Raw genomic sequence first — 19325 nt, 5'->3', positions numbered from 1 at the left:
CTAAAGATTGGTTTCCCTTCTCTTTCTCTGAAAGCACATGGGATGAAGTATTTTAAAATGGAATGGCCTTTTTAAACTGAACTACTGTTAAGGCAGATTTCCTTCATCTTCTACTTATGAACTAGAAAATGTTTTAGCCAAATAATAACCCTTATCTTAAATTCATCACCTGATAAATTTCAGTAAATTTTGTCATCTGATGTCACACTGGGCCCACCTTTCCATCTGTGGATTTCATTTAGATCCTCTGATTGATATTCTTCTCAGCTTGTCAGTGTCACTTTATAAGCCTTCCTGTACCTAAGACATTGGTAAAAATCTTGTCAACCTGGAATTCTATTACATACCACTAAACACCTACTTTGAGGGTGACCCAGTTGACTAATCAGCACACTTTGAGTTCAATTAAGGGTAAGTACTCTGGCATCCCGTGGCTTGGATTGTAATCCTGCTTCTAAACGCCTTCTTGTTTTGAGACTTTAGCAAATTACTTATCTTATCTGTGTGTCTATTTCTTTATCTATTAGACCTAATTATAGTACCCACCTCATGAGGCTGTAAAGAAGAAATTAGTTAATATATTTAAAGTGCATAATATAGATTCTAGTACATCAAAAGAACTCAAAAAAATTAATTATTAACAAATCAGATCTTATAGCTCGCATTTTCCATATCTTTGCTATGATATACATATTAATATTTAGGACATATAGATCCATAGCATTTTTCTTACTAGCCAAAAAGCTAATTTAAAAAAAGGAAATGAGGGGCCAGCCTGGTGGCGTAGCAGTTAAGTTTGTGCGCTCTGCTTCAGTGGCCCAGGGTTTGTTGGTTCAGACCCTGGGTGCGGACCTAGGCACCACTTATCAAGCCATGCTGTGGTAGGTGTCCCACATATAAAGTAGAAGAAGATGGGCATGGATGTTAGCTCAGGGCCCATCTTCCTCAGCAAAAAGAGGAGGATTGGTGGCAGATGTTAGCTCAGGGCTAATCTTCCTCAAAAAAAAATAAAAATAAAAATAAATAAAAAATGTTAAAAAGGAAATGAAATAAAGGTTCACATGGCTTATTCTTAGTGAATTCATGCCTTATAGAATCCATGCCTATGTTCTATAAAGGCACTTTGCTTATGTGCTCATTGGTTTCATAAAGCATTCTAAAATTATCATTTGATCCATTAGAAAATGTTGTAAATCACTAATATCCAGCTTGTTTTTTAAATTTTTTTAATAAAATTTGCTGGAATTAAATGCATATGTGTTCAGAACATTCACATATACATTTAATCTCACAAACTACCTGTATGGTTAAGAACAACAACAGAAGTGTTTTCAGCTTTTCAGTGCCTTCTGGATAAGCGTGTTTACCGTATGAGTGGATGCTCTCTTCTGCAGAGTTCTGCATGAATTCCAGTATATGTTTCAGATATTCTCATCATACTTGTCTTCATTTGGGCAATTTGTGATGTCAGTTTTCTGGCAAGAATGCCTTAGTTTTATCTTAAGAATTGATGAAAGGATAAACACTTAAATATCAAGAGTTTAACCTTGAATTCTTCTTGTTTTGTGATTTTTTTAAAAAAAATATATATTTTTAGGACTCTGAAGTTGATCCTGAGAAATTCTCCAGTAGGATAGAATGTGAAAGCCCAAACAATGACCTCAACAGATTCCGAGCCTTCCTGTGAGTGATACATGACTTACCTTTGTGGGTATGAGTGGAATTATGTGTTGCAATTATACTTAAAAAACTCAATGAAATTTTTCTGTATGTATACACAAGTTAAATCACTAAAGGCCATATGTTTAGCCACCTATAAATTTGACTTATTTTAATAATTTGGTAAATATTTACATGTGTATATCTTAAAAACAACAACAGCAACATAAACTTGTTCTTAAAATAATCCTAGAATCTCTTTCAGTGGTGTAAGAATGTCTTCCATGAGCTCTATATTGAGCAGAAGACGTGTTTACAAGGAGGTGTATGAATAGAACTGGCAGCTTGACATAACAGGATATTGTCTTTCTGCAGAATTAGCGTAGCAGGTGGACAATTCTGATTGGCACAGGTTAGCCAATGGTTTGGAAACATGTCTAAAAAAAAGTATGGGAAGCCATGACAGTGTTCATTCTGGAGGTTTCTTGTGTTGTCTACATCCTTTGTGCAAGGACAGCCAGAATTTGGAGTCTTAACCTAACTTCAGGCCTAGATTCTGCCACTTAAGTGCTTTATGCCTCAAGCCAAGTTATTAACTCTTCGGGATCCTTAGTTTCCTGATTTTTAAGAGGAGACAATTAGATCTACTTCATAGTGGTGATCTTGTGAGAAAATAGTAGAGAAAAGTTCCCAACTCATTTTTTGAGACCAGAATTACCCTGATACCATTACCCTGATACCAAAAACATACAAAGACATTTAAGGAAAGATCAATATCCCTCATGAACATAGATGCAAAAATTCTACACTAAATTATAGCAAATTAAATCCAACAATATATAAAAAGGATAATACATTATGACCCAGTGGGACTATCCCAAAAATGTGGGATTGTTTAACATTCAAAAATCAAACAATGAGGGCCGGCCCCATGGCCTAGTGGTCAAGTTTGGTGTGCTCTGCTTCAGTGACCTGGGTTCGGTTCCTCAGGCATGAACCTGCACCACTCATCAGTGGCCATGTTGTGGCAGCATCTCACATACAAAATAGAGCAAGGTTGGCACAGATGTTAGCTCAAGGCAAATCTTCCTCAAGCAAAAAGAGGAGGATTTGCAACAGATGTTAGCTCAGAGTGAATCTTCCTAGGGGAAAAAAAAATCAAATAATGTAATTCACCATATTAACAAACCATCTTTAATAAATTAAAAAAGAAAAACCAGATGATCATCTCATAGATGTAGAAAAAGCATTTGACAAAATCTAACTTTAGTTCTTGCAAACTGGAAATAGAAGGGAACTTTCTCAACCTGATAAAGGGCATTGATGAAAGACCTACAGCTAGCATCATACTTAATGGTGAAAGACTAAATGTTTTTTCCTAAGATCAGGAACAAGACATGGATATTTGCTGTCACCAACTTTTATTAATTATTGTACTAGAGGTTCTAGCTAGTGCAGTCAGACAAGAAAAGGAAATAAAAGCCATCAAATAAGAAAGAAAAAAGTAAAACTGTCTTTTATTCATAGATGGTGTGATGTTCTTTGTAGAAATCTGATGAAATCTACAAAAAGCTACTAGAATTAATAAATGAGCTTAGCGATGTTGTAGGATACAAGATCAATACACAAAAATTAATTGTATTTCTACATCCTAGCACTGAGCAATCAGATATTGAAATTTTTTTAAATAAAACTTACAATAGCATCTTACAGCATAAAAAAGTGAAATACTTGAGGAGGAAACTGACAAAAGATGTGAAAGCCCTGCACACTGAAAACCCCCAAACACTGCTGAGAGAAATTAAAGAACTAAATAAATGAAAAGATATATGTTGTTCATGAGGTGAAAGATTCAATATTGTTAATGATGTCATTTTTTTCTCCAAATTGATCTATAGGTTGTGTAATCCCAACCAAAATCCCAGCAAGATTTTGTTTTTTAGAAATTAACAAGTTTATTCTAAAAATTTATGTGGAGATACAGAGGACCTATATTAACCAAAACAACTTTGAAAAAGAACAGAGTTGGAGGGCTCACACCACCTGATTTCAACACAGCTTGTAAAGGTACAATAATGAGGCCAATGTTGTTTTGGCATATACACGGTCCATTAGATCAGTGGAAAAGGTTATAAATTCCAGAAGTTGACCCACATATTTATGAACAACTGGTTTTTGACAAAGATACAAAGGCGAATTAGTGAAGAAAGCTTAATCTTTTCAGTAAATGATACTGCAACAATTGGACATCCATATTCCCAAAAATGAACTTCAATCCATACCTCTCACCATTTAAAAAATTAAAAATGGATCTTACACCTAAATGTAAACCTAAAATTAGAAAACTCTTAGAAGAAAACATAGGGGAAATCTTTGGTATGTTGGGTTGGGCAAAGATTCCTTAGATATAATACCAAAAGCACAATCCATAAAAGGGCAAGAAAACAATAAAAGGGCTTCATCAAAATCAAAACCTTTTTCTCTTCAAATGACAATGTTAAGTGAATGAAAAGATAAATCACAGTCTGGAAGGAAATATTTGCAATGCATGTTCCTGATGTAGGACTTGTGTTCAGAATATATAGACTTGTCAACACTTAGTAATAAGAAAACAAACAAGACAATTTTTAAAAGGGTCAAAAAAATTTGAACAGACACTTCACCAAAGAAGATATATGGATGACAAATACCTGTGTGAAAAGATGCAAGTTAAAAGTAAAGAGCTATAACTGCTACAACTATACCAAGTGTTGGTGAGGACGTGGCGGAACTGGAACACCCACATGCTGCTTGTGGGAATATAAAATGGTACAACCACTTTGGAAAGCAGTTTGGAAGTTTCTTAAAAAGTTAAACATAAGCCTGCTATATGGTCTGGCTGTTCCACTCCTGGGTAGTTACACAAGAGAAAAGAAAATATTTGTCCATACAGCAACCTGTACACAAATGTTCATAGCAGCGTTATTGGTAAAAACCAAAAACTGGAAACAACCCAAATGTCCATTAGGAGGTGAATGGATAAACAAATTGTATGTCCATACAATGGAATACTACTCAGCAGCAAAAAGGAATTCACTAGTGATACATACAGCAACATGGATACATCTCAAAATAACCATGTTGAGTGAAAGAAGCCAGACAAAAAAGAAATATACTATGTGATTTGATTTATGTAATCTCTTGAAAATGAAAGCTAATTTATAGTGACAGAAAGCAGATTAGTGCGTACTTGGGATGGAGAGAGTGGGAAGGATGGATTACAAAAAGGCATGAAGAAACTTTTGGGAGTGTTAAATATTTTCACTGTCCTGATTGTGACGATAGTTTCAAAGGGGATGTATGTCAAAACATCAAATTTTACCTTTTAAATATGAGCAGTCGATTCTTATTAGTTATTCCTCAATAAAGTTGTTTACAATTTTAGAAAGAGTAAGACTTATCATGGAAGGAAGTGTGGAAGATAGCGGTAGCATCTTTAAGTAGCACCTGATACAGACAGGTGGTAGGGCAGGGACGGGGAGCTGTGCAAGGGAAGAGGGAAAGGGCTTGATACAGATAAATAGGAAATACCAGAATTAAATCTTCAAGAATAAGAAGATGCCACGCAGACAGCTAAGTGCAGAGAATGGCTGACATTCCAGGTTGAGGGAGCAAAACAGGCAATGGCAGAGAGCATGAGACCATGGTGCATTTGTGGAGTGTGGTTAAGCATGTCTGGAGTGTAGGTGAGCAATAAGGTAGACCATAAGGAGGCCAGATCTTAAAGGATCTTGGGTATTTTGCTTAAGATGAAATATTTATCCTGATGTTATTGGGGTTACTATTAGAGAAAATTTTCCAAGGTCAAATTTTAGGTGGTCTTCATGAAGAGACATTAGGCAGATGCCCCTCTCTCATCAGAAACATGCTCATAAATCGTCTCTTAGGATGAGTCCTTCTCTAGGATTATTTCCTCTAGTTGCTGACTGTCCATACAGTTTTCTTTTGTAAATGTCAGATTCAGGGTCTGCCATTTTTTGAATGTGAGGTCAGATCTGTCTTAGCGTCCATCCCACACAGCTCTCCTCCGCCCACAACGGGGAATGCTGGCTCCCCTAGCAAACTCAGATTTGCCTCCCGCAAGGTGAATCTTGTTTACAGGCAGGAGAGAGCAGGAAGGAACTCTAGTCGAGTGCTGTGTGATCTGAAGCATAGGAATCTGCACAGAATCTGAAACAGAGCATTTGTTTAGTAGATTTTTTTAAAAAAATCATAAAAATATTGTTGCCATACTAATTCTGATCCTGTGTCCCAATTCTGACAGCTCGTGTAGCATCTGAGACTACTCTCCTGCTGCCTCAGACCCTTCACTCTGGTGTGAAGTTAACCAGATTTCTGAGACTGGAGTCCTGATCTGCCTTTGTCAGTCTCTCTCTTCATCCACTTTGGACATGATTCTTTGTTAATAGACACTTCTGAACATCACTTTCTGTTCTGGGTACTGAGTCTTGCCCCAGAGCCCTTACCTAGTCTTAAGGCTCTCCTATTTCCGGGTTCCCCAAACTGTCATTTGCCTCTGGATTCCTGGACACCATGTTGGTCTGCCCTGTAGTTCTTCCATCGGTGATGAGCACTTCTGAGTCTGTTTTAACATGTGCTGCTTACCTTCTGATTAGCATGGTCTGACCACTGAACTGGCCTTCCTCTTGGAATCCACAACTAAAAGATGCTCTCTGCTTCCTCTCCCCTCCCTCAGATCCTGTCTTCCTCAGTGATTGGACATCCCTAGGTCTGCCCTGTTAATGCCTATGTTGAGAGATGGCTTCAGCAATTTCAGGGAAACATTTAATGAGAGAATCAGCCCAGGTTAATAGTGATTTTCTGTGAAACTGTTTTTAACCACTAGACTAGCTCCTATCCTTTTCCTGCTTTGTAGCCTAAAATCAGCAAAATCGAGATGCTCAAGCTCACTCTCTATGTGATGCCTTCTCTGCTCTTCTTACTCTCAGGTAGAACGGACTGACTTCCTATTTATGCCTACATTGTATGCTGAATATCAGATTTCTATCATAATATCTGTAGTATTTCTATCACACTTACATATTTCTATATCAACCACCTCCTCTTAGACCACAGGAGACAAGATTGTATGTTTGTTTTTCCCTTCCCAGCCTCTGGGTGGGAGTGCTGGGCACATAGTCAATGTTACATAGGTTCTTGAATGGATGAGAGCTGTAGGTGGACAGTCAGTGCTTATATGGAATCCAGAGGTCCCACGCTGTAAGTGCCAGATGTCATACACCCGTCAAGTGCAGGCCATGTTTCGTATTTGGGGCAGGTGCAATCAAGATAGAAGCTGGGCTTTGATCTAAGGATCTAAGGATGGTAAGTAATCTAGAGTGATGTAATGGTGAAAATTAAGAATCCCAGGGGAAAAAAATCTTAATACTTATTAAAGAACTTTGGAAATGATGCTTTTATAGGTTAAATCTGTTCCTTTGATGGTTCTAGGGGTGACAAATGCTATATTGATGAAGATTGTGTGGTGCTTGCCTGGGAATGCTATATGGAAATATAAAGTTAGGACTTAATTCCTTCATCTGTAGGATCAGATTAAACCCAAGGACGCTACGCTACTGGTTCTGACTGTGATCTCCTGGTTCTCCTGTTTGTACGTAAACCCAAATGAATGAATGAAGGAATGTAAAAATACACCTCTTAGAAGAAAGTGTTTTACAAATTATTGTAGTGAAATGACAAATCTATTTTCCTCCTCCTTTGTGGTTTGAAACCTTCTTTTTTTTTTTTTTTTTTTTGAAACCTTCTTTGAAGAGTTTTTATATTCTTTTCCTTGTAATTCCAGGAATCAAGGATAACAGATGCAATAATCATCTTCCTATATGTAAGAAAGAAGAAGCAACTTATAGACCGAAGTATATTGCTTAGAAAACAATCTAATTTTAATGCTGAAATTAAGGGGTATTTTCAAAATATGTGAAATATGTTACTTTTTGCTTATTTAAAAAATTTTTCCAATGATTTTTGCTCTGTATTTTTTGCCAGTATAATAATTTAATCAAGTAATTACTTTGATACTTTTTAAACTGTGTGTTACAGAAGATTTCAAACATGCACAGGTAGAAAGAAAAGTGTAATGAACACCCATGGGCCTTCACTTAGTTTTAACTATTTCATATTCTGCCAACTTTGTTTCAGTTATCCTCCAACTTCGTTCCCCACCCCTATATCACATCATTTCACTGTAAATACTTCACTTTGAATATGTTGCAGAAAAGGACTTTTTAAAAAACCATAGTCATAACATCATCACATCTAATTAAGAACTATTTCTTGATATCATCTAATACCTAGTTTTTGTTCAGAATTCTCCAATTATCTCAAAAAGAAATTTTATAGTCAAATTTACTCTACCAGGCTCAAAACAAGGTCTACACATTGCATTTGGTTGATATGTCTCTAAATTTCCCCTCCCAAGAAACTGGATTATTTAGCTTGTAGAATTTATCAGGTTCTAGATTTAGCTGTTTGCATCCCTCCTGTGTCAAGTCCTCCTCCCCTCCATTTGCCTCCATGCCGTTCATTTGTTGAATAAACCAGGTGACTTTGCCTGTAGAGTTTACTACATTTTAGATTTAGCCGACTGCATTCTTGCGGTGGTGATTGCCATGTTTTTCTGGCCCTCTTATTTCCTGTAAATTTTCAAGGGGCACTTTCTGCACCTGATGAAAAAAATAGTTTCTCTTCCTAGAATATGACAAATGTATACATATGTACGTACGTACACACTCACACAGGAAATATTGCATACAATTTCAAAGACTTCACAGATCTGAAGCCACAGACCCAGGTTGATTCACCCTTATAGAGGCTTAATTAGGTTCCCATGGAGATATGCACTTTCGATCCCATAGCATCTGGAGGACTGTGATGTCCCCTTGTCCCATTGGTAGTTCTGTTAAGATTGGTGTTGTCAGCTTTATCCTTTCATTATAAAGTTCCCCATCAGCCTTTCATGTAATGATTTTAGCAGCCCCTGATTATCATTGCCTAGAATGATCCTTGATTTCATCTGGATTGAAAATGGTAACTTTCTAATTCTATCAAGAACTTTTCCCTCATCGCTTCAAAATACAGTTTGTACTACGGAAGCAGTTTCCTTATTTGAAATATTTTTGAGTTTTTGTAGTATTAGAAGTTGAGAAACAATGAATAATAGAAAACAATGGTAGTTAGAAACTTACTGCCTCTTTTTCCCAGCAAAGCAAGTAACTGAAATAAAAGCAAATGGGCCAGAGATTTGAAACCTTTCCTGTGAACTGCCTGACTTAGTACTCCAATCAAGAACCTCGAGAACCATGATTTTTATTTTTACATCCTCACTTTTGCCATCTAAAAATGAATCTATGTGCTGTCTTTCATATAGAGAACATTCCAACAGAGAACGCGTGGGTCTCAGTAAAGAAAATTTACTACTTAGAGGATGCACCATTAGAAACACAGAGGCTGTTGTGGGCATTGTGGTTTATGCAGGTTAGTTACAATTCTGATTTTTCACCATTGTCTCCTCTCTGTTTTTCTACAAGTTAGCATTTTCCATTTCCTCAAAATGTAATCTGCAAAAGCAGAAAGGAAACTTTGTCTCAATAAACTTAATCATTGGTCTCTTTTTCTAAATGGAACACAAAAGGAAGCATTCAAAATATAGTATGTAACTACTTTTTATTAAATTGTCTGCCAGAGAGATTTTAAGCAAGATATTTGCTACCTGGCTTTAATTTACACATTTTTCTGACATGTTGTATTACCTTTGTAGGCCATGAAACCAAAGCAATGCTGAACAACAGCGGTCCAAGATATAAACGCAGCAAATTAGAAAGAAGAGCAAATACAGATGTCCTCTGGTGTGTCCTGCTTTTGGTTATAATGTGTTTAACTGGTGCATTGGGTAGGTAAAATTTGATTCTTTGCTGTCATCTTCTCAGCAAGATATTCATTTAAAAGAATTTTATTTTCAAAATATTTATGAATGTTTGACTTTTGTAAGGGCGGTTTTCTTTGCCAATCATTTTTTTCCTCACATCTTTATCGCTCTCATTCTCTGACCTGAAAAGCATTAATGTTGATTATATCCAGTTACACATGGCCACAGTACTAAAAAGAACTGGAAAGAGATTTAGAGAGCGAGAGAGAGAGGCAGAGACAGAAGAATGTGTAGCCTTTTGAATTTGAATGTTTACAAAAACAAACAATTGGTGTTCAACCAAAATAAATACTCTCATCCATCTTTCTTTAGGAATGAAGTTTTATATTTGCATAATATATATGTAGCATCCTTTTGATGTCTGTGTGGTTTTTTTTGAAAGGTCATGGAATCTGGTTGAGTAGATATGAAAACATACTCTTTTTTAATATCCCTGAGCCTGATGGACATGTCGTCGCACCACTCTTGGCAGGATTCTATATGTTTTGGACCATGATCATTTTGTTACAGGTAATTTCTACTGAGTTCATCAAAGAATTTTGAGATCTTTGTTACCTGTCTATCTATATTCAGTTTCTCATGTTTTCTTTTCCCCCTTCAATATTTTTTAAATTGGTTCTTCTTAGGTCTTGATTCCCATTTCACTCTATGTTTCCATCGAAATTGTGAAGCTTGGACAAATATATTTCATTCAAAGTGATGTGGATTTCTACAATGAGAAAATGGACTCCACTGTTCAGTGCCGAGCCCTAAACATTACTGAGGACCTTGGACAGATTCAGTACCTCTTTTCTGATAAGACAGGAACCCTCACTGAGAATAAGATGGTTTTTCGAAGATGTAGTGTGGCAGGCTATGATTACTGCCATGAAGAAAATGGTGAGTACTAAGCTTCTATGAAAACTAACCTTAAGACTGGTCATTTTTTCACCCACGTAAAGGTTTGATAATTCTGGCGTGGAAGTTCTCTATTTAGGCGTTGGATACTTAACTCATCCAGATGGGCATTAAGCTTCATTGTTGTCCCTTCAGACTTAGTAGGTCAAAGTCAGGGAGTCTACTGCCATGGTTTCTTTAAAAGGAAAGTAAATTATCGGTAGTGGTAGAAGGCTAGGGGTTGGGTATGGTGACACTGATATTGCATTATAGATACTTCTGAGAATCTAATGAAACTGTGGACCATCTCCTTAAAAAATATTTTGAGAATAATTCCAAAGGGACTACAGCCTCCCCTAACCCCATCATTCAGCCCATAGGTACCCACTGATTCTTGTTTAAGAATACTTAGTTTAAGACTAAATAAGATGAACTGAACGTCTAAGGCTAAGGAAGGAAATAAGTAAATTTCAAGTTTTCTTTAAAGAATTGAACTTTATTTTGTTACTTATAAAAGTAATATATACTTCTATGAAAATAATTCTGAGAAGTGGCCAAAACAAATTAAAAGCCCTACTCTCTAGAGGTTAACCACCATTAACAATTTGATGAATATATAATCATTCCTTTATGTACATTCCTCTATAGGTGAACATAGATACTTACACATTTTTCCTTTTGTAGTTAGAACATGTTATATTGTTTTGCACTGTGCTTATTTTATCCAACAATATCTCATGGACTTTTTCCCATAACTTAACATTTAAGTGCATAGTATTACATTATATGTGGTCAAGCTTAGTTTGCTATTATCACAGTGCTTGCAATTAATGTCACTTATTCATTCAACAAATATTTTGTGAGCTCCTAATATGTGGCATGAGTCCTAATCTCATGTAGTTTAGAGTTTAAGGTGAGGAGATAGACAAGATTAAGAATTATGATATGTTAATGCACAACCGGAAGGACCTACAACTAGAATATACAACTATGTACTGGGGGACTTTGGGGAGAAGAAGAAGAAGAAAAAGAAAAAAGATTGGCAACAGATGTTAGCTCAGGTGCCAATCTTTAAGAAAAAAAGAGAATTATGACATGTAAAATAAAAAATTCATCATGCAATATGCATTTTTGTACATGTATATTTGTACAATTATTTTTATAAGATACATTTCCGGAAGTGGTATTACTGGATCCAGAGGTATGTGCATATAAAATTGTATAGGTCCTACAAAATTTACCTCTAAAATATCGTGCTAATTTACATTCCCATAACCCAGAAAAATAATACCTGTTTTTCATGCCCAGTCATAATGGAATGAAGTTATTCTTTTTAATCTATGTGATTTTTGTAGATGCTGTTAGCATTTCATTATTTTAATTTGTTTCCAATTAGTAAAGAGATGTTTAACGTTTTATGTATTTCATCTGCCATTTGAATTTCCTCAGTAAAGTGATCTTATCCTTTTCCTATTTTATAAATGAGTTTTTTGTTTTTTGTAGTCTGTAGCAGGGGGGTGTTATTTATTAAGGCAAAGTTGATACTCACATTGTACGCCCCAGTCTACGTTGTCTGTGGCCAGCGTCCATTTTCATATGTGTACTTGGCTTGAACGAGTGCTTACATAATTTGAATATCAATCCTGATTTTATCCTTTTCTTCTATATGTGGGAAATATTTTGCTAGTTCATCATTTATCAGTGTATTAGTTCTCTATTGCTGCATGGCAAACTACCACCAACGTCGTGGCTTCACACAACACAAATATACCATCTCACGGCTTCAGTGGGTGCAGGAGAGTTGCGTCCTCTCTCAGGGTCTCTCACCAGGCTGAAGCCTAGGTGTCAGTTGAGACTGTGATCTTTTTTTTTCTTCTCCCCAAAGCCCCCCAGAATATAGTTGTATATTGTAGATGTGGGTGCCTCTGGCTGTGCTATGTGGGATGTCGCCTCAGCCTGGCCCAACGAGCAGTGCCGTGTCTGCGGCCGGGATCTGAACCAGCAAAACCCCGTGCCGCCGAAGCAGAGCATGCGAACTTAACCACTTGGCCATGGGGCCAGTCCCAAGACTGTGATCTTACCTGAGGCTCGGGAAGCTCTTTTTAGCCCACTGGTTTTTGGCAGAATTCTGAGTCTTGAGGTTATACGGCTGAGGTCCTGCTTTCTTGCTGGCTCTTGGCCTGGGACCATTTTGACCTCCTAGAGGTGGCCTGCCACAGCATGGCCCCTTGCTTCGTCAACGCCAGCAGCAGAATCTCTAACTTTGATTCTCTGTGACTTGAGGAAGTCCTGACCCCTCTTTTAATGGGCTTACCTGATGAGATCAGATCCACCTAGGATAGTGTTCCTTTAGATTAACTCAAATTCAGCTGATTAGGGACTTGATCACGTCTGCAAAATCCCTCCACCTTTGAGACGTAACGAATTTAATCACAGAAGTGGAATCTCGTCATATTCACAAGGTGTGTGCACCAGGGGGCAGGAATCCTGGGGCCCATCTTAGAGTTCTGCCTACCAGTCTCTTAACTTTGCTAGGCTGTCTCTTCTTGTCAGAAGTTTTATATCTTTATTAAATAAGTTTTGTCAATTATTATGAATATTAGTAAGATTATGAGTATTATGATTTCTACAGTAATGTTCAACTTAGACATCCCATCCTGCCCAAAATTTTAAAAAATATATTATATTTTATCCTAGGTATATATATATATTTTTAAGCCAGCTTTGTTGTTACCTGTCAGTTTGAAAGAGAAAATGTTGTGTATTTATCACGTAATCACTATTTAAATGTAAAAAATAGCTAGTCATATTGGAGATGATGATTCTCTGCCTTGTTTCATCTTCTTTATTGTATTTTTATTACAAAAGCAATATTATACAAAATTCAGATAAGCCAAAAGAGGAAAATTTAAAAGCCACCAATAACCCCCACCAGAGTGGACCACTGTTAACATTTTAGTGCATTTCATTTGAAATGTACACATTTATGTGTTTTTCAAATGAAAGTGGCACTACAGTGTACTTTTACTTTTATCCCCATTTTCTTAAGACTTCATCATGACCACCTTTCCATTCTCTCCTTATTGCTCTAGTGATTACACTGTATTACATTGTAATAATTAACAAAATTTATGTGACTAGTCCACCGTTGGTTTAGGCTGTCAGCAGTCATTTGCTGTGGCAAAGAATGCTGCAGTGAACATCACTGTAGCTAGACTTCTACATCCATTTGTGAGATTAGTGTTTTCCAAAATTCTTTGACTATAATCCCTATTTTTGAGAAGTATCTTATAGCAGTAATGTTTCACAAAACATACAGCAGAAAGCGCTGCATTATTTTTGTATTTGTAGCATTTTAGAGGGTTAATACCAGCCCTCTCCCACCCCAGTCCCTGAGCGTGCATGCTCCCGCCCCATGAGTACTTCTCTTCTGTGGCCCCTCATGCAGGGAAGATACCAAGTGACCGAGCACCAAATGCTATCCTGACTGAAGTTTGATTGATAAGACACCTGTCTGTGAACCATGGAGTGTTGCACTACTTCTAGAAGGTGCTGACTTTGCCCGTGAACACTTCTCTACCATTGATACATTTAGAGCCTCCTGAGAGAGAAAGTGTTGAGTATTCATCACATAATCACAATGCAAATGTGAAAAATAGCTGGTCATTAGTAATGGTTTAAAAACAAGCGCATGTGTACACACACACACACACTTTCTCCCTCTGAATGCTGAAGAGGGTAATGGTAGGGACTAATTCTCCCCAGAGCTTAACTCTGAGACATAGCAATTTTCACTGAAATGAAAACTCATTAACCCTTCAAGATTTTCTGGCAAAGCATTGCCTGGGAGATACTTCCATGAAGAATATTGCTGCTAGGAAATACCCCCTTGCACATATGCAATCGAACTAATAAACACATCTGACGATACCATTTTATGTTTTAAAATCTTGCAGCTTAGAAATTTGGTGCATGGACAAACAGCATCGGCAACACTTGGGCATGTGTTAGAAACATGGTATCTCAGGCCCCTCTTTAAAACTTCAGTTAAAATCGTTAGTTAATAATATCCCCAAGTGATTTATATGCATTTAAAAAATTTTTTAACTCTCCTTCAAAAGATTACTGAAAGAGAATGCCTTTTTTAATAATAAACTTTTTAGCTGAGAATAATGAATAGTTTTAGATTTACAGAAAACTTAAAAAGATATTATTGAGGGTTCTATTGTGCCCCTCCACTCAGTTTCCCCAGTTAGCATCTTACATTAGTCTTATGATAAATTTGTCATAAGAATGAACCAATATTTATATGTCATTATTAACTGAAATCCATACTTTATTCAGATTCCCTTAGTTTTTACCTAGTGTCCCTTTTCTGTCCCAGGATCCCATCTAGGAGAGCACATAACACTTGTCATCATTTAAACTCCTCTAGACTTGACAGTTTCTCAGACTCTCCATTTTGGATGAACTTAAGAGTTCTGACGGGTACTCTTGAAGGATTTTGTAGAATGTCCTTCAATTTGGGTTTCTCTGGAGAGTGCCTTTATGATGCACAGGTTGTGAATCTGATGTACATGGTAGCAGCATTTAGTAGTTTCCCAAAACAGAGATTTTGGAATCAGGCCTCCTGAGTCTGATTCCCTTCTTCACAGCCTACAAGCTGTGTGACCCTGGGAAAGTTATCTAATTTCTCTGGGCCTCAACAAAAAGGATCAATAATGGTATCTACTTCATTGGGTGTTAAGAGGATAAGAGAAGATAATTCATGAAAAGACTCTTACAGCATGGCACACAATAAATTCTTTATAAGTGTTAGCTGCTATTATTGTTGTCAAAATAAGAAATAAGCTTGTCTTTTGAGGAGCTCATGGTGCAATGTGGGAGACAGACATGGAAACATAAAAATACCTTGTTAAGTGTCATAAGATTAAAGTTGGTGTTCTTGTTCCATATTGTTTGATTTTCAGGCAGTCAGTTTCAGAGGTAGATTTTTGTACCAATTGAAGTTTGGGGCCTTGAGGGATAATAGACAAGAAATTCTTGGAATGTTGGAAATGTATGGGGAATTAGCTTAGAATGAAAGGTTAGTGTGTCAGGGATTTGTGGATGATACAGCTGGAAGAAGCTCAGCTGAGTGTGCTGTTTACAAGCAGGTGAAAGTGGAACATTGGAAATGGTTAGGGTATTAGTTCATAGCAAAATGTTGGATGGAAGGTATGTGGATGGTACAGTGGAAAGAAGTTCATCTGACTGTGCTGTGCTGTTCACCCCTGTTTGCAGCCCTTTGGCGAGTACATTGAAAAGTGTGATAAACTTTTGTTCCATAGTCTCATGCTCACTTCTTCCGTATACAAATAAACGTAAGTAGTAGACTATGGACAGGTTACTGGATATTTGAAGAGCGGAATCAGAAGAGAAGACAGATTAGAGATTAAATAAGAAAGAGAAACAAAGTAGTAAACCTAGTACCTAACCCAGGATTTACCTTGAGACAAAGGACTTTGTATGTTTTCTCTTATGAGTCATAGGGCAAGAATTCCTGCCCCTCTTTGAGGCATTCGTGGAACTAATGAGAACCTACTTTCAGAGACATAGGAAAAGTCTTCATGATCATTTGGGTAGATGTTGTTTACCAATATGATAATAAGCCCTTGCTTCTCATACCCAATTTTTGAAAAATTTTTACTGAGTCTAGAAGTATTGCTTCAGTAGCTTTGTTTTCTGAATCACATTGTAACTTTACTAGTCTGTTTACTTCTCATAGCTTTCCACAAAATGATTACAGATTACTCTATGAATTTTTACTCTACTCTTGGAGTTCTGCTTACCCAGCAAGTTTGTCCTACAGTAATAGCTGAGCTCTCTGGCATTGTACAAATTACACAGTTGCATGATGACTACTTTCCCTAATGATGGCTAGAGGAAATTCCTCAAGTATAGCCTCCATGTTTAAATATGTTTTATAATACTCTACTTATTTTTAAAATGGTGTCACATCATCAATAAATTTCTATAGCTACACAAAGACTTATCAACCTCAGCATTATTGACTTTTGGGGGTCGATTACTCTTTGCTGTGGGGGATGTCACATGCATTATAAGATGTTTAGGAGCATCCTTGGCCTCTGCCCACTGAACACTGGTAGCACTGCTCCCCCAGTTGTAATGACCAAAAGCATATATACACATTGCCAAATGTTCACTAGGGGACAAATTCACCCCTTGTTGAGAATCTCTGAGCTAACCTGTCGTATATAAGTAACCGCTAAGGAGATATCATGTAGTGGATACATGTACTGTCTTTTCAGTCAGAAAAACCTAAATTCAGGTCCCAACTCTACTCACAACTAGCTGTTTAAGCATGGTCAAAGTACTTATTCTCTCTGGATCTTAGTCTCCTCAGCTGCAAAGTGGAGCAGTGATAGTTCCTACCTGATAGCATTATTTTTAAGGTGAAAAGGGAATATATAGATAGAGATGTTTATTGAAAGGCCCTAACCAAGTGCTTGATAAAAAGGAGGTACTCAATAACTAAGTCACTACCATACAGCTTTCCCTTGATGCTAGAGATGTTTCATTCCTATGTCTATTCATACATTCATTTACTAAATATTTATTTATTTAAACTACAAAACATGGGCTCATGGAAATCAAGCAGGGGAAGATTGACTATGTAAAATTATAAGGAATAATATATGTTAACAGATATGGCGATATTTTGAAACAATATAACATGAGGACTCAGAGCACTGGCTGTGGAGCTTATAGAACTGGATGTGAGACCAATGTGTATCACTTTGTGAGATGGGGAAGATTACTTAGTTTTGATGTCTTTATTTCTAAAATGGAGGTATTAGTAGTGTCTACCTCAGCAGGTTATGGTGATGAAATGGGACAAATGCCTGGCATGTAGTAACACTGAGCACATGGTAGCTCTAAAGGCCCAGTGAGTGAGAGCCAGTACAGTTACAGAGGTCATCAGTGAGGAACTGGCATTTGAACCAAGCCTTTTGAAATGTTCAAGATTTATTGAAGTGGAAAGGAAAAGAATGGATATTCTGAGCAAAGGCACAGGTGAGAAGGGAGAACTTCGGAATGTTTGGAATGCTATAAGTGGATGGGTTTTTCAAGCTGAAAGGTGCTACAGGGAAACATTCTATATCTTTTAGGCAGAGAATATGATGAAACTTGCAGAACTGCAGAACTGGAAAGGATCTTGAAGTCATTGAATCCAAATTGTCCATTCTGCCAATAAGAAAACAGAGGCCCAGAAAGAGCAAGTGATTTGCTGAAAGCCACTTATTCTTTGGAAGAGTTGGGTTCTAGAACCCAGGATCACCACATTGCCTCTTAGCCTCTCCTTGTCCTGAAAAACTAGTCAGAAACTATTAAAATAAATAGGATATGCAAATAGTCTTTATTTTATAAATTAACTTGCCACAAGCCTTACTTTATTCAGTAGCTAGACTTGGCCTGAATACAGACAACTAGCAATGCAACAAGCACATATGTATTGATTGTCTGCTCTATATGCCAGACACTGAACATAATGATAAACAAGACAGACAAGGCTCCTGCTCTCACTTCTATTGGAGAAAATAGTCACAAATAAATTAATTTTTAAGTCAAGAGAAATATTAAACAATGAAAAGTGCTTTGCAGAGAATTAAAATGGGGTGATATGATATACAATGATTGGAAGGCAGCTTTGGATTGGATAGTTGAGCAAGGCCTCTCAAAGGGGGACATTAGAGCCTAGGTCTGAATAACATAATCTTGAAGTTCAGGGGCAAAAACCTTGCAATTACAGGGAGCAGCTAGTATAGAGGCCCTCAGGCTGAAATGAGCTTGGTAATTTTCAAAGTAAAGAAAGAAGACCAATGAGGCTAGATTTTAGTGGAAGTCTGGAAGAAGGATGGGCAAGAAAGTTAGAAAGGTCAGCAGAAATCAGATCCTTTTGAGTTATATAAGCCAAGATTAAGAGTTCAGATTTTATTCTAAGTGAATTGTGAAGCCACTGGAGAGTTTTATGCAAGAGTGATCTGATCTGCTTTATCTTTTAAGAAGATCACTCTAGCTACTGTTTGAGGAATGGATTGCAGAGGGGCAAGGAGATCAGTTATGAGGCCATTGCACTGGTCCAGTTGAGCGATGATGGTGCCTTGCACTAAGGTAATGGAGGTAGAGAGAAGTTGAGATACTTGGGATATATTTTGGATGAATAATGGACAGCTGTTGGTGACGATCTGGATATGGGGGCTGGGGAAGAAGAGAGGAATCAAGGAGAATCCTAGATTTTTGGAATAAGTAACTAGATAGATAGTTAGGTGCCATTTTCAAAGATGGGGAAAGCCAGAAAAAGAGTAAGTTTGAGAGGGAAGAGGAGGAGAATTCTATTTTGACCATGTCAAATGTAAGTTATCTATTATTTATTTACACGAGTATTTATTGAGTTTCTATCAACCACTGCTTTAGGCTCTGGGAATATCATATTACAAAACAGACGAAATTCTCTGTACTTTTGGAGTTTATATTCTACTGGATGATTCAAAAAATAAAAACAAATAACATATATAGTGTATAGATGGTGGTAAGTCCTGGGATAGGATTTATAATAAATAATGTGGCTAGATCTGGGAAGTCTTCACTGCCAAGGGGTCATGATAAGAGACTTGAGGGAGGTGAGGGGGTGAGCCTTGCAGATATCTGCTTGAAGAGCCTCCTAGACATCCAGCTGGAAGTGTCAAGTGGAGAGTTGGATATATGATTCTGGATTCCAGTCAGAGGTTGGAGGTGAAGGTATAGA

The 19325-nt window shown here is 37.1% G+C and overlaps 1 protein-coding gene across 1 annotated transcript in view; it reads left to right on the top strand.

Annotated features, from left to right (window-relative positions):
- The window catches only part of LOC124232946 (phospholipid-transporting ATPase VD-like), a 109784-nt gene that overhangs the window by 47845 nt on the left and 42614 nt on the right, over window positions 1-19325 (top strand). Inside the window, exons 5-9 of the mRNA XM_046649903.1 lie at window positions 1598-1683; window positions 9083-9189; window positions 9473-9604; window positions 10023-10150; window positions 10267-10519. Coding sequence (XP_046505859.1) covers window positions 1598-1683; window positions 9083-9189; window positions 9473-9604; window positions 10023-10150; window positions 10267-10519 — 706 coding nt within the window. The remainder of the gene's footprint in view (window positions 1-1597; window positions 1684-9082; window positions 9190-9472; window positions 9605-10022; window positions 10151-10266; window positions 10520-19325) is intronic.

The sequence above is a fragment of the Equus quagga genome, unplaced genomic scaffold, assembly GCF_021613505.1.
Source record: "Equus quagga isolate Etosha38 unplaced genomic scaffold, UCLA_HA_Equagga_1.0 146_RagTag, whole genome shotgun sequence".
Lineage (NCBI taxonomy): Eukaryota > Metazoa > Chordata > Mammalia > Perissodactyla > Equidae > Equus > Equus quagga.
The sequence above is the reverse complement of the archived record's forward strand: the minus strand, read 5'-3'. Positions and strand labels throughout refer to the sequence as shown.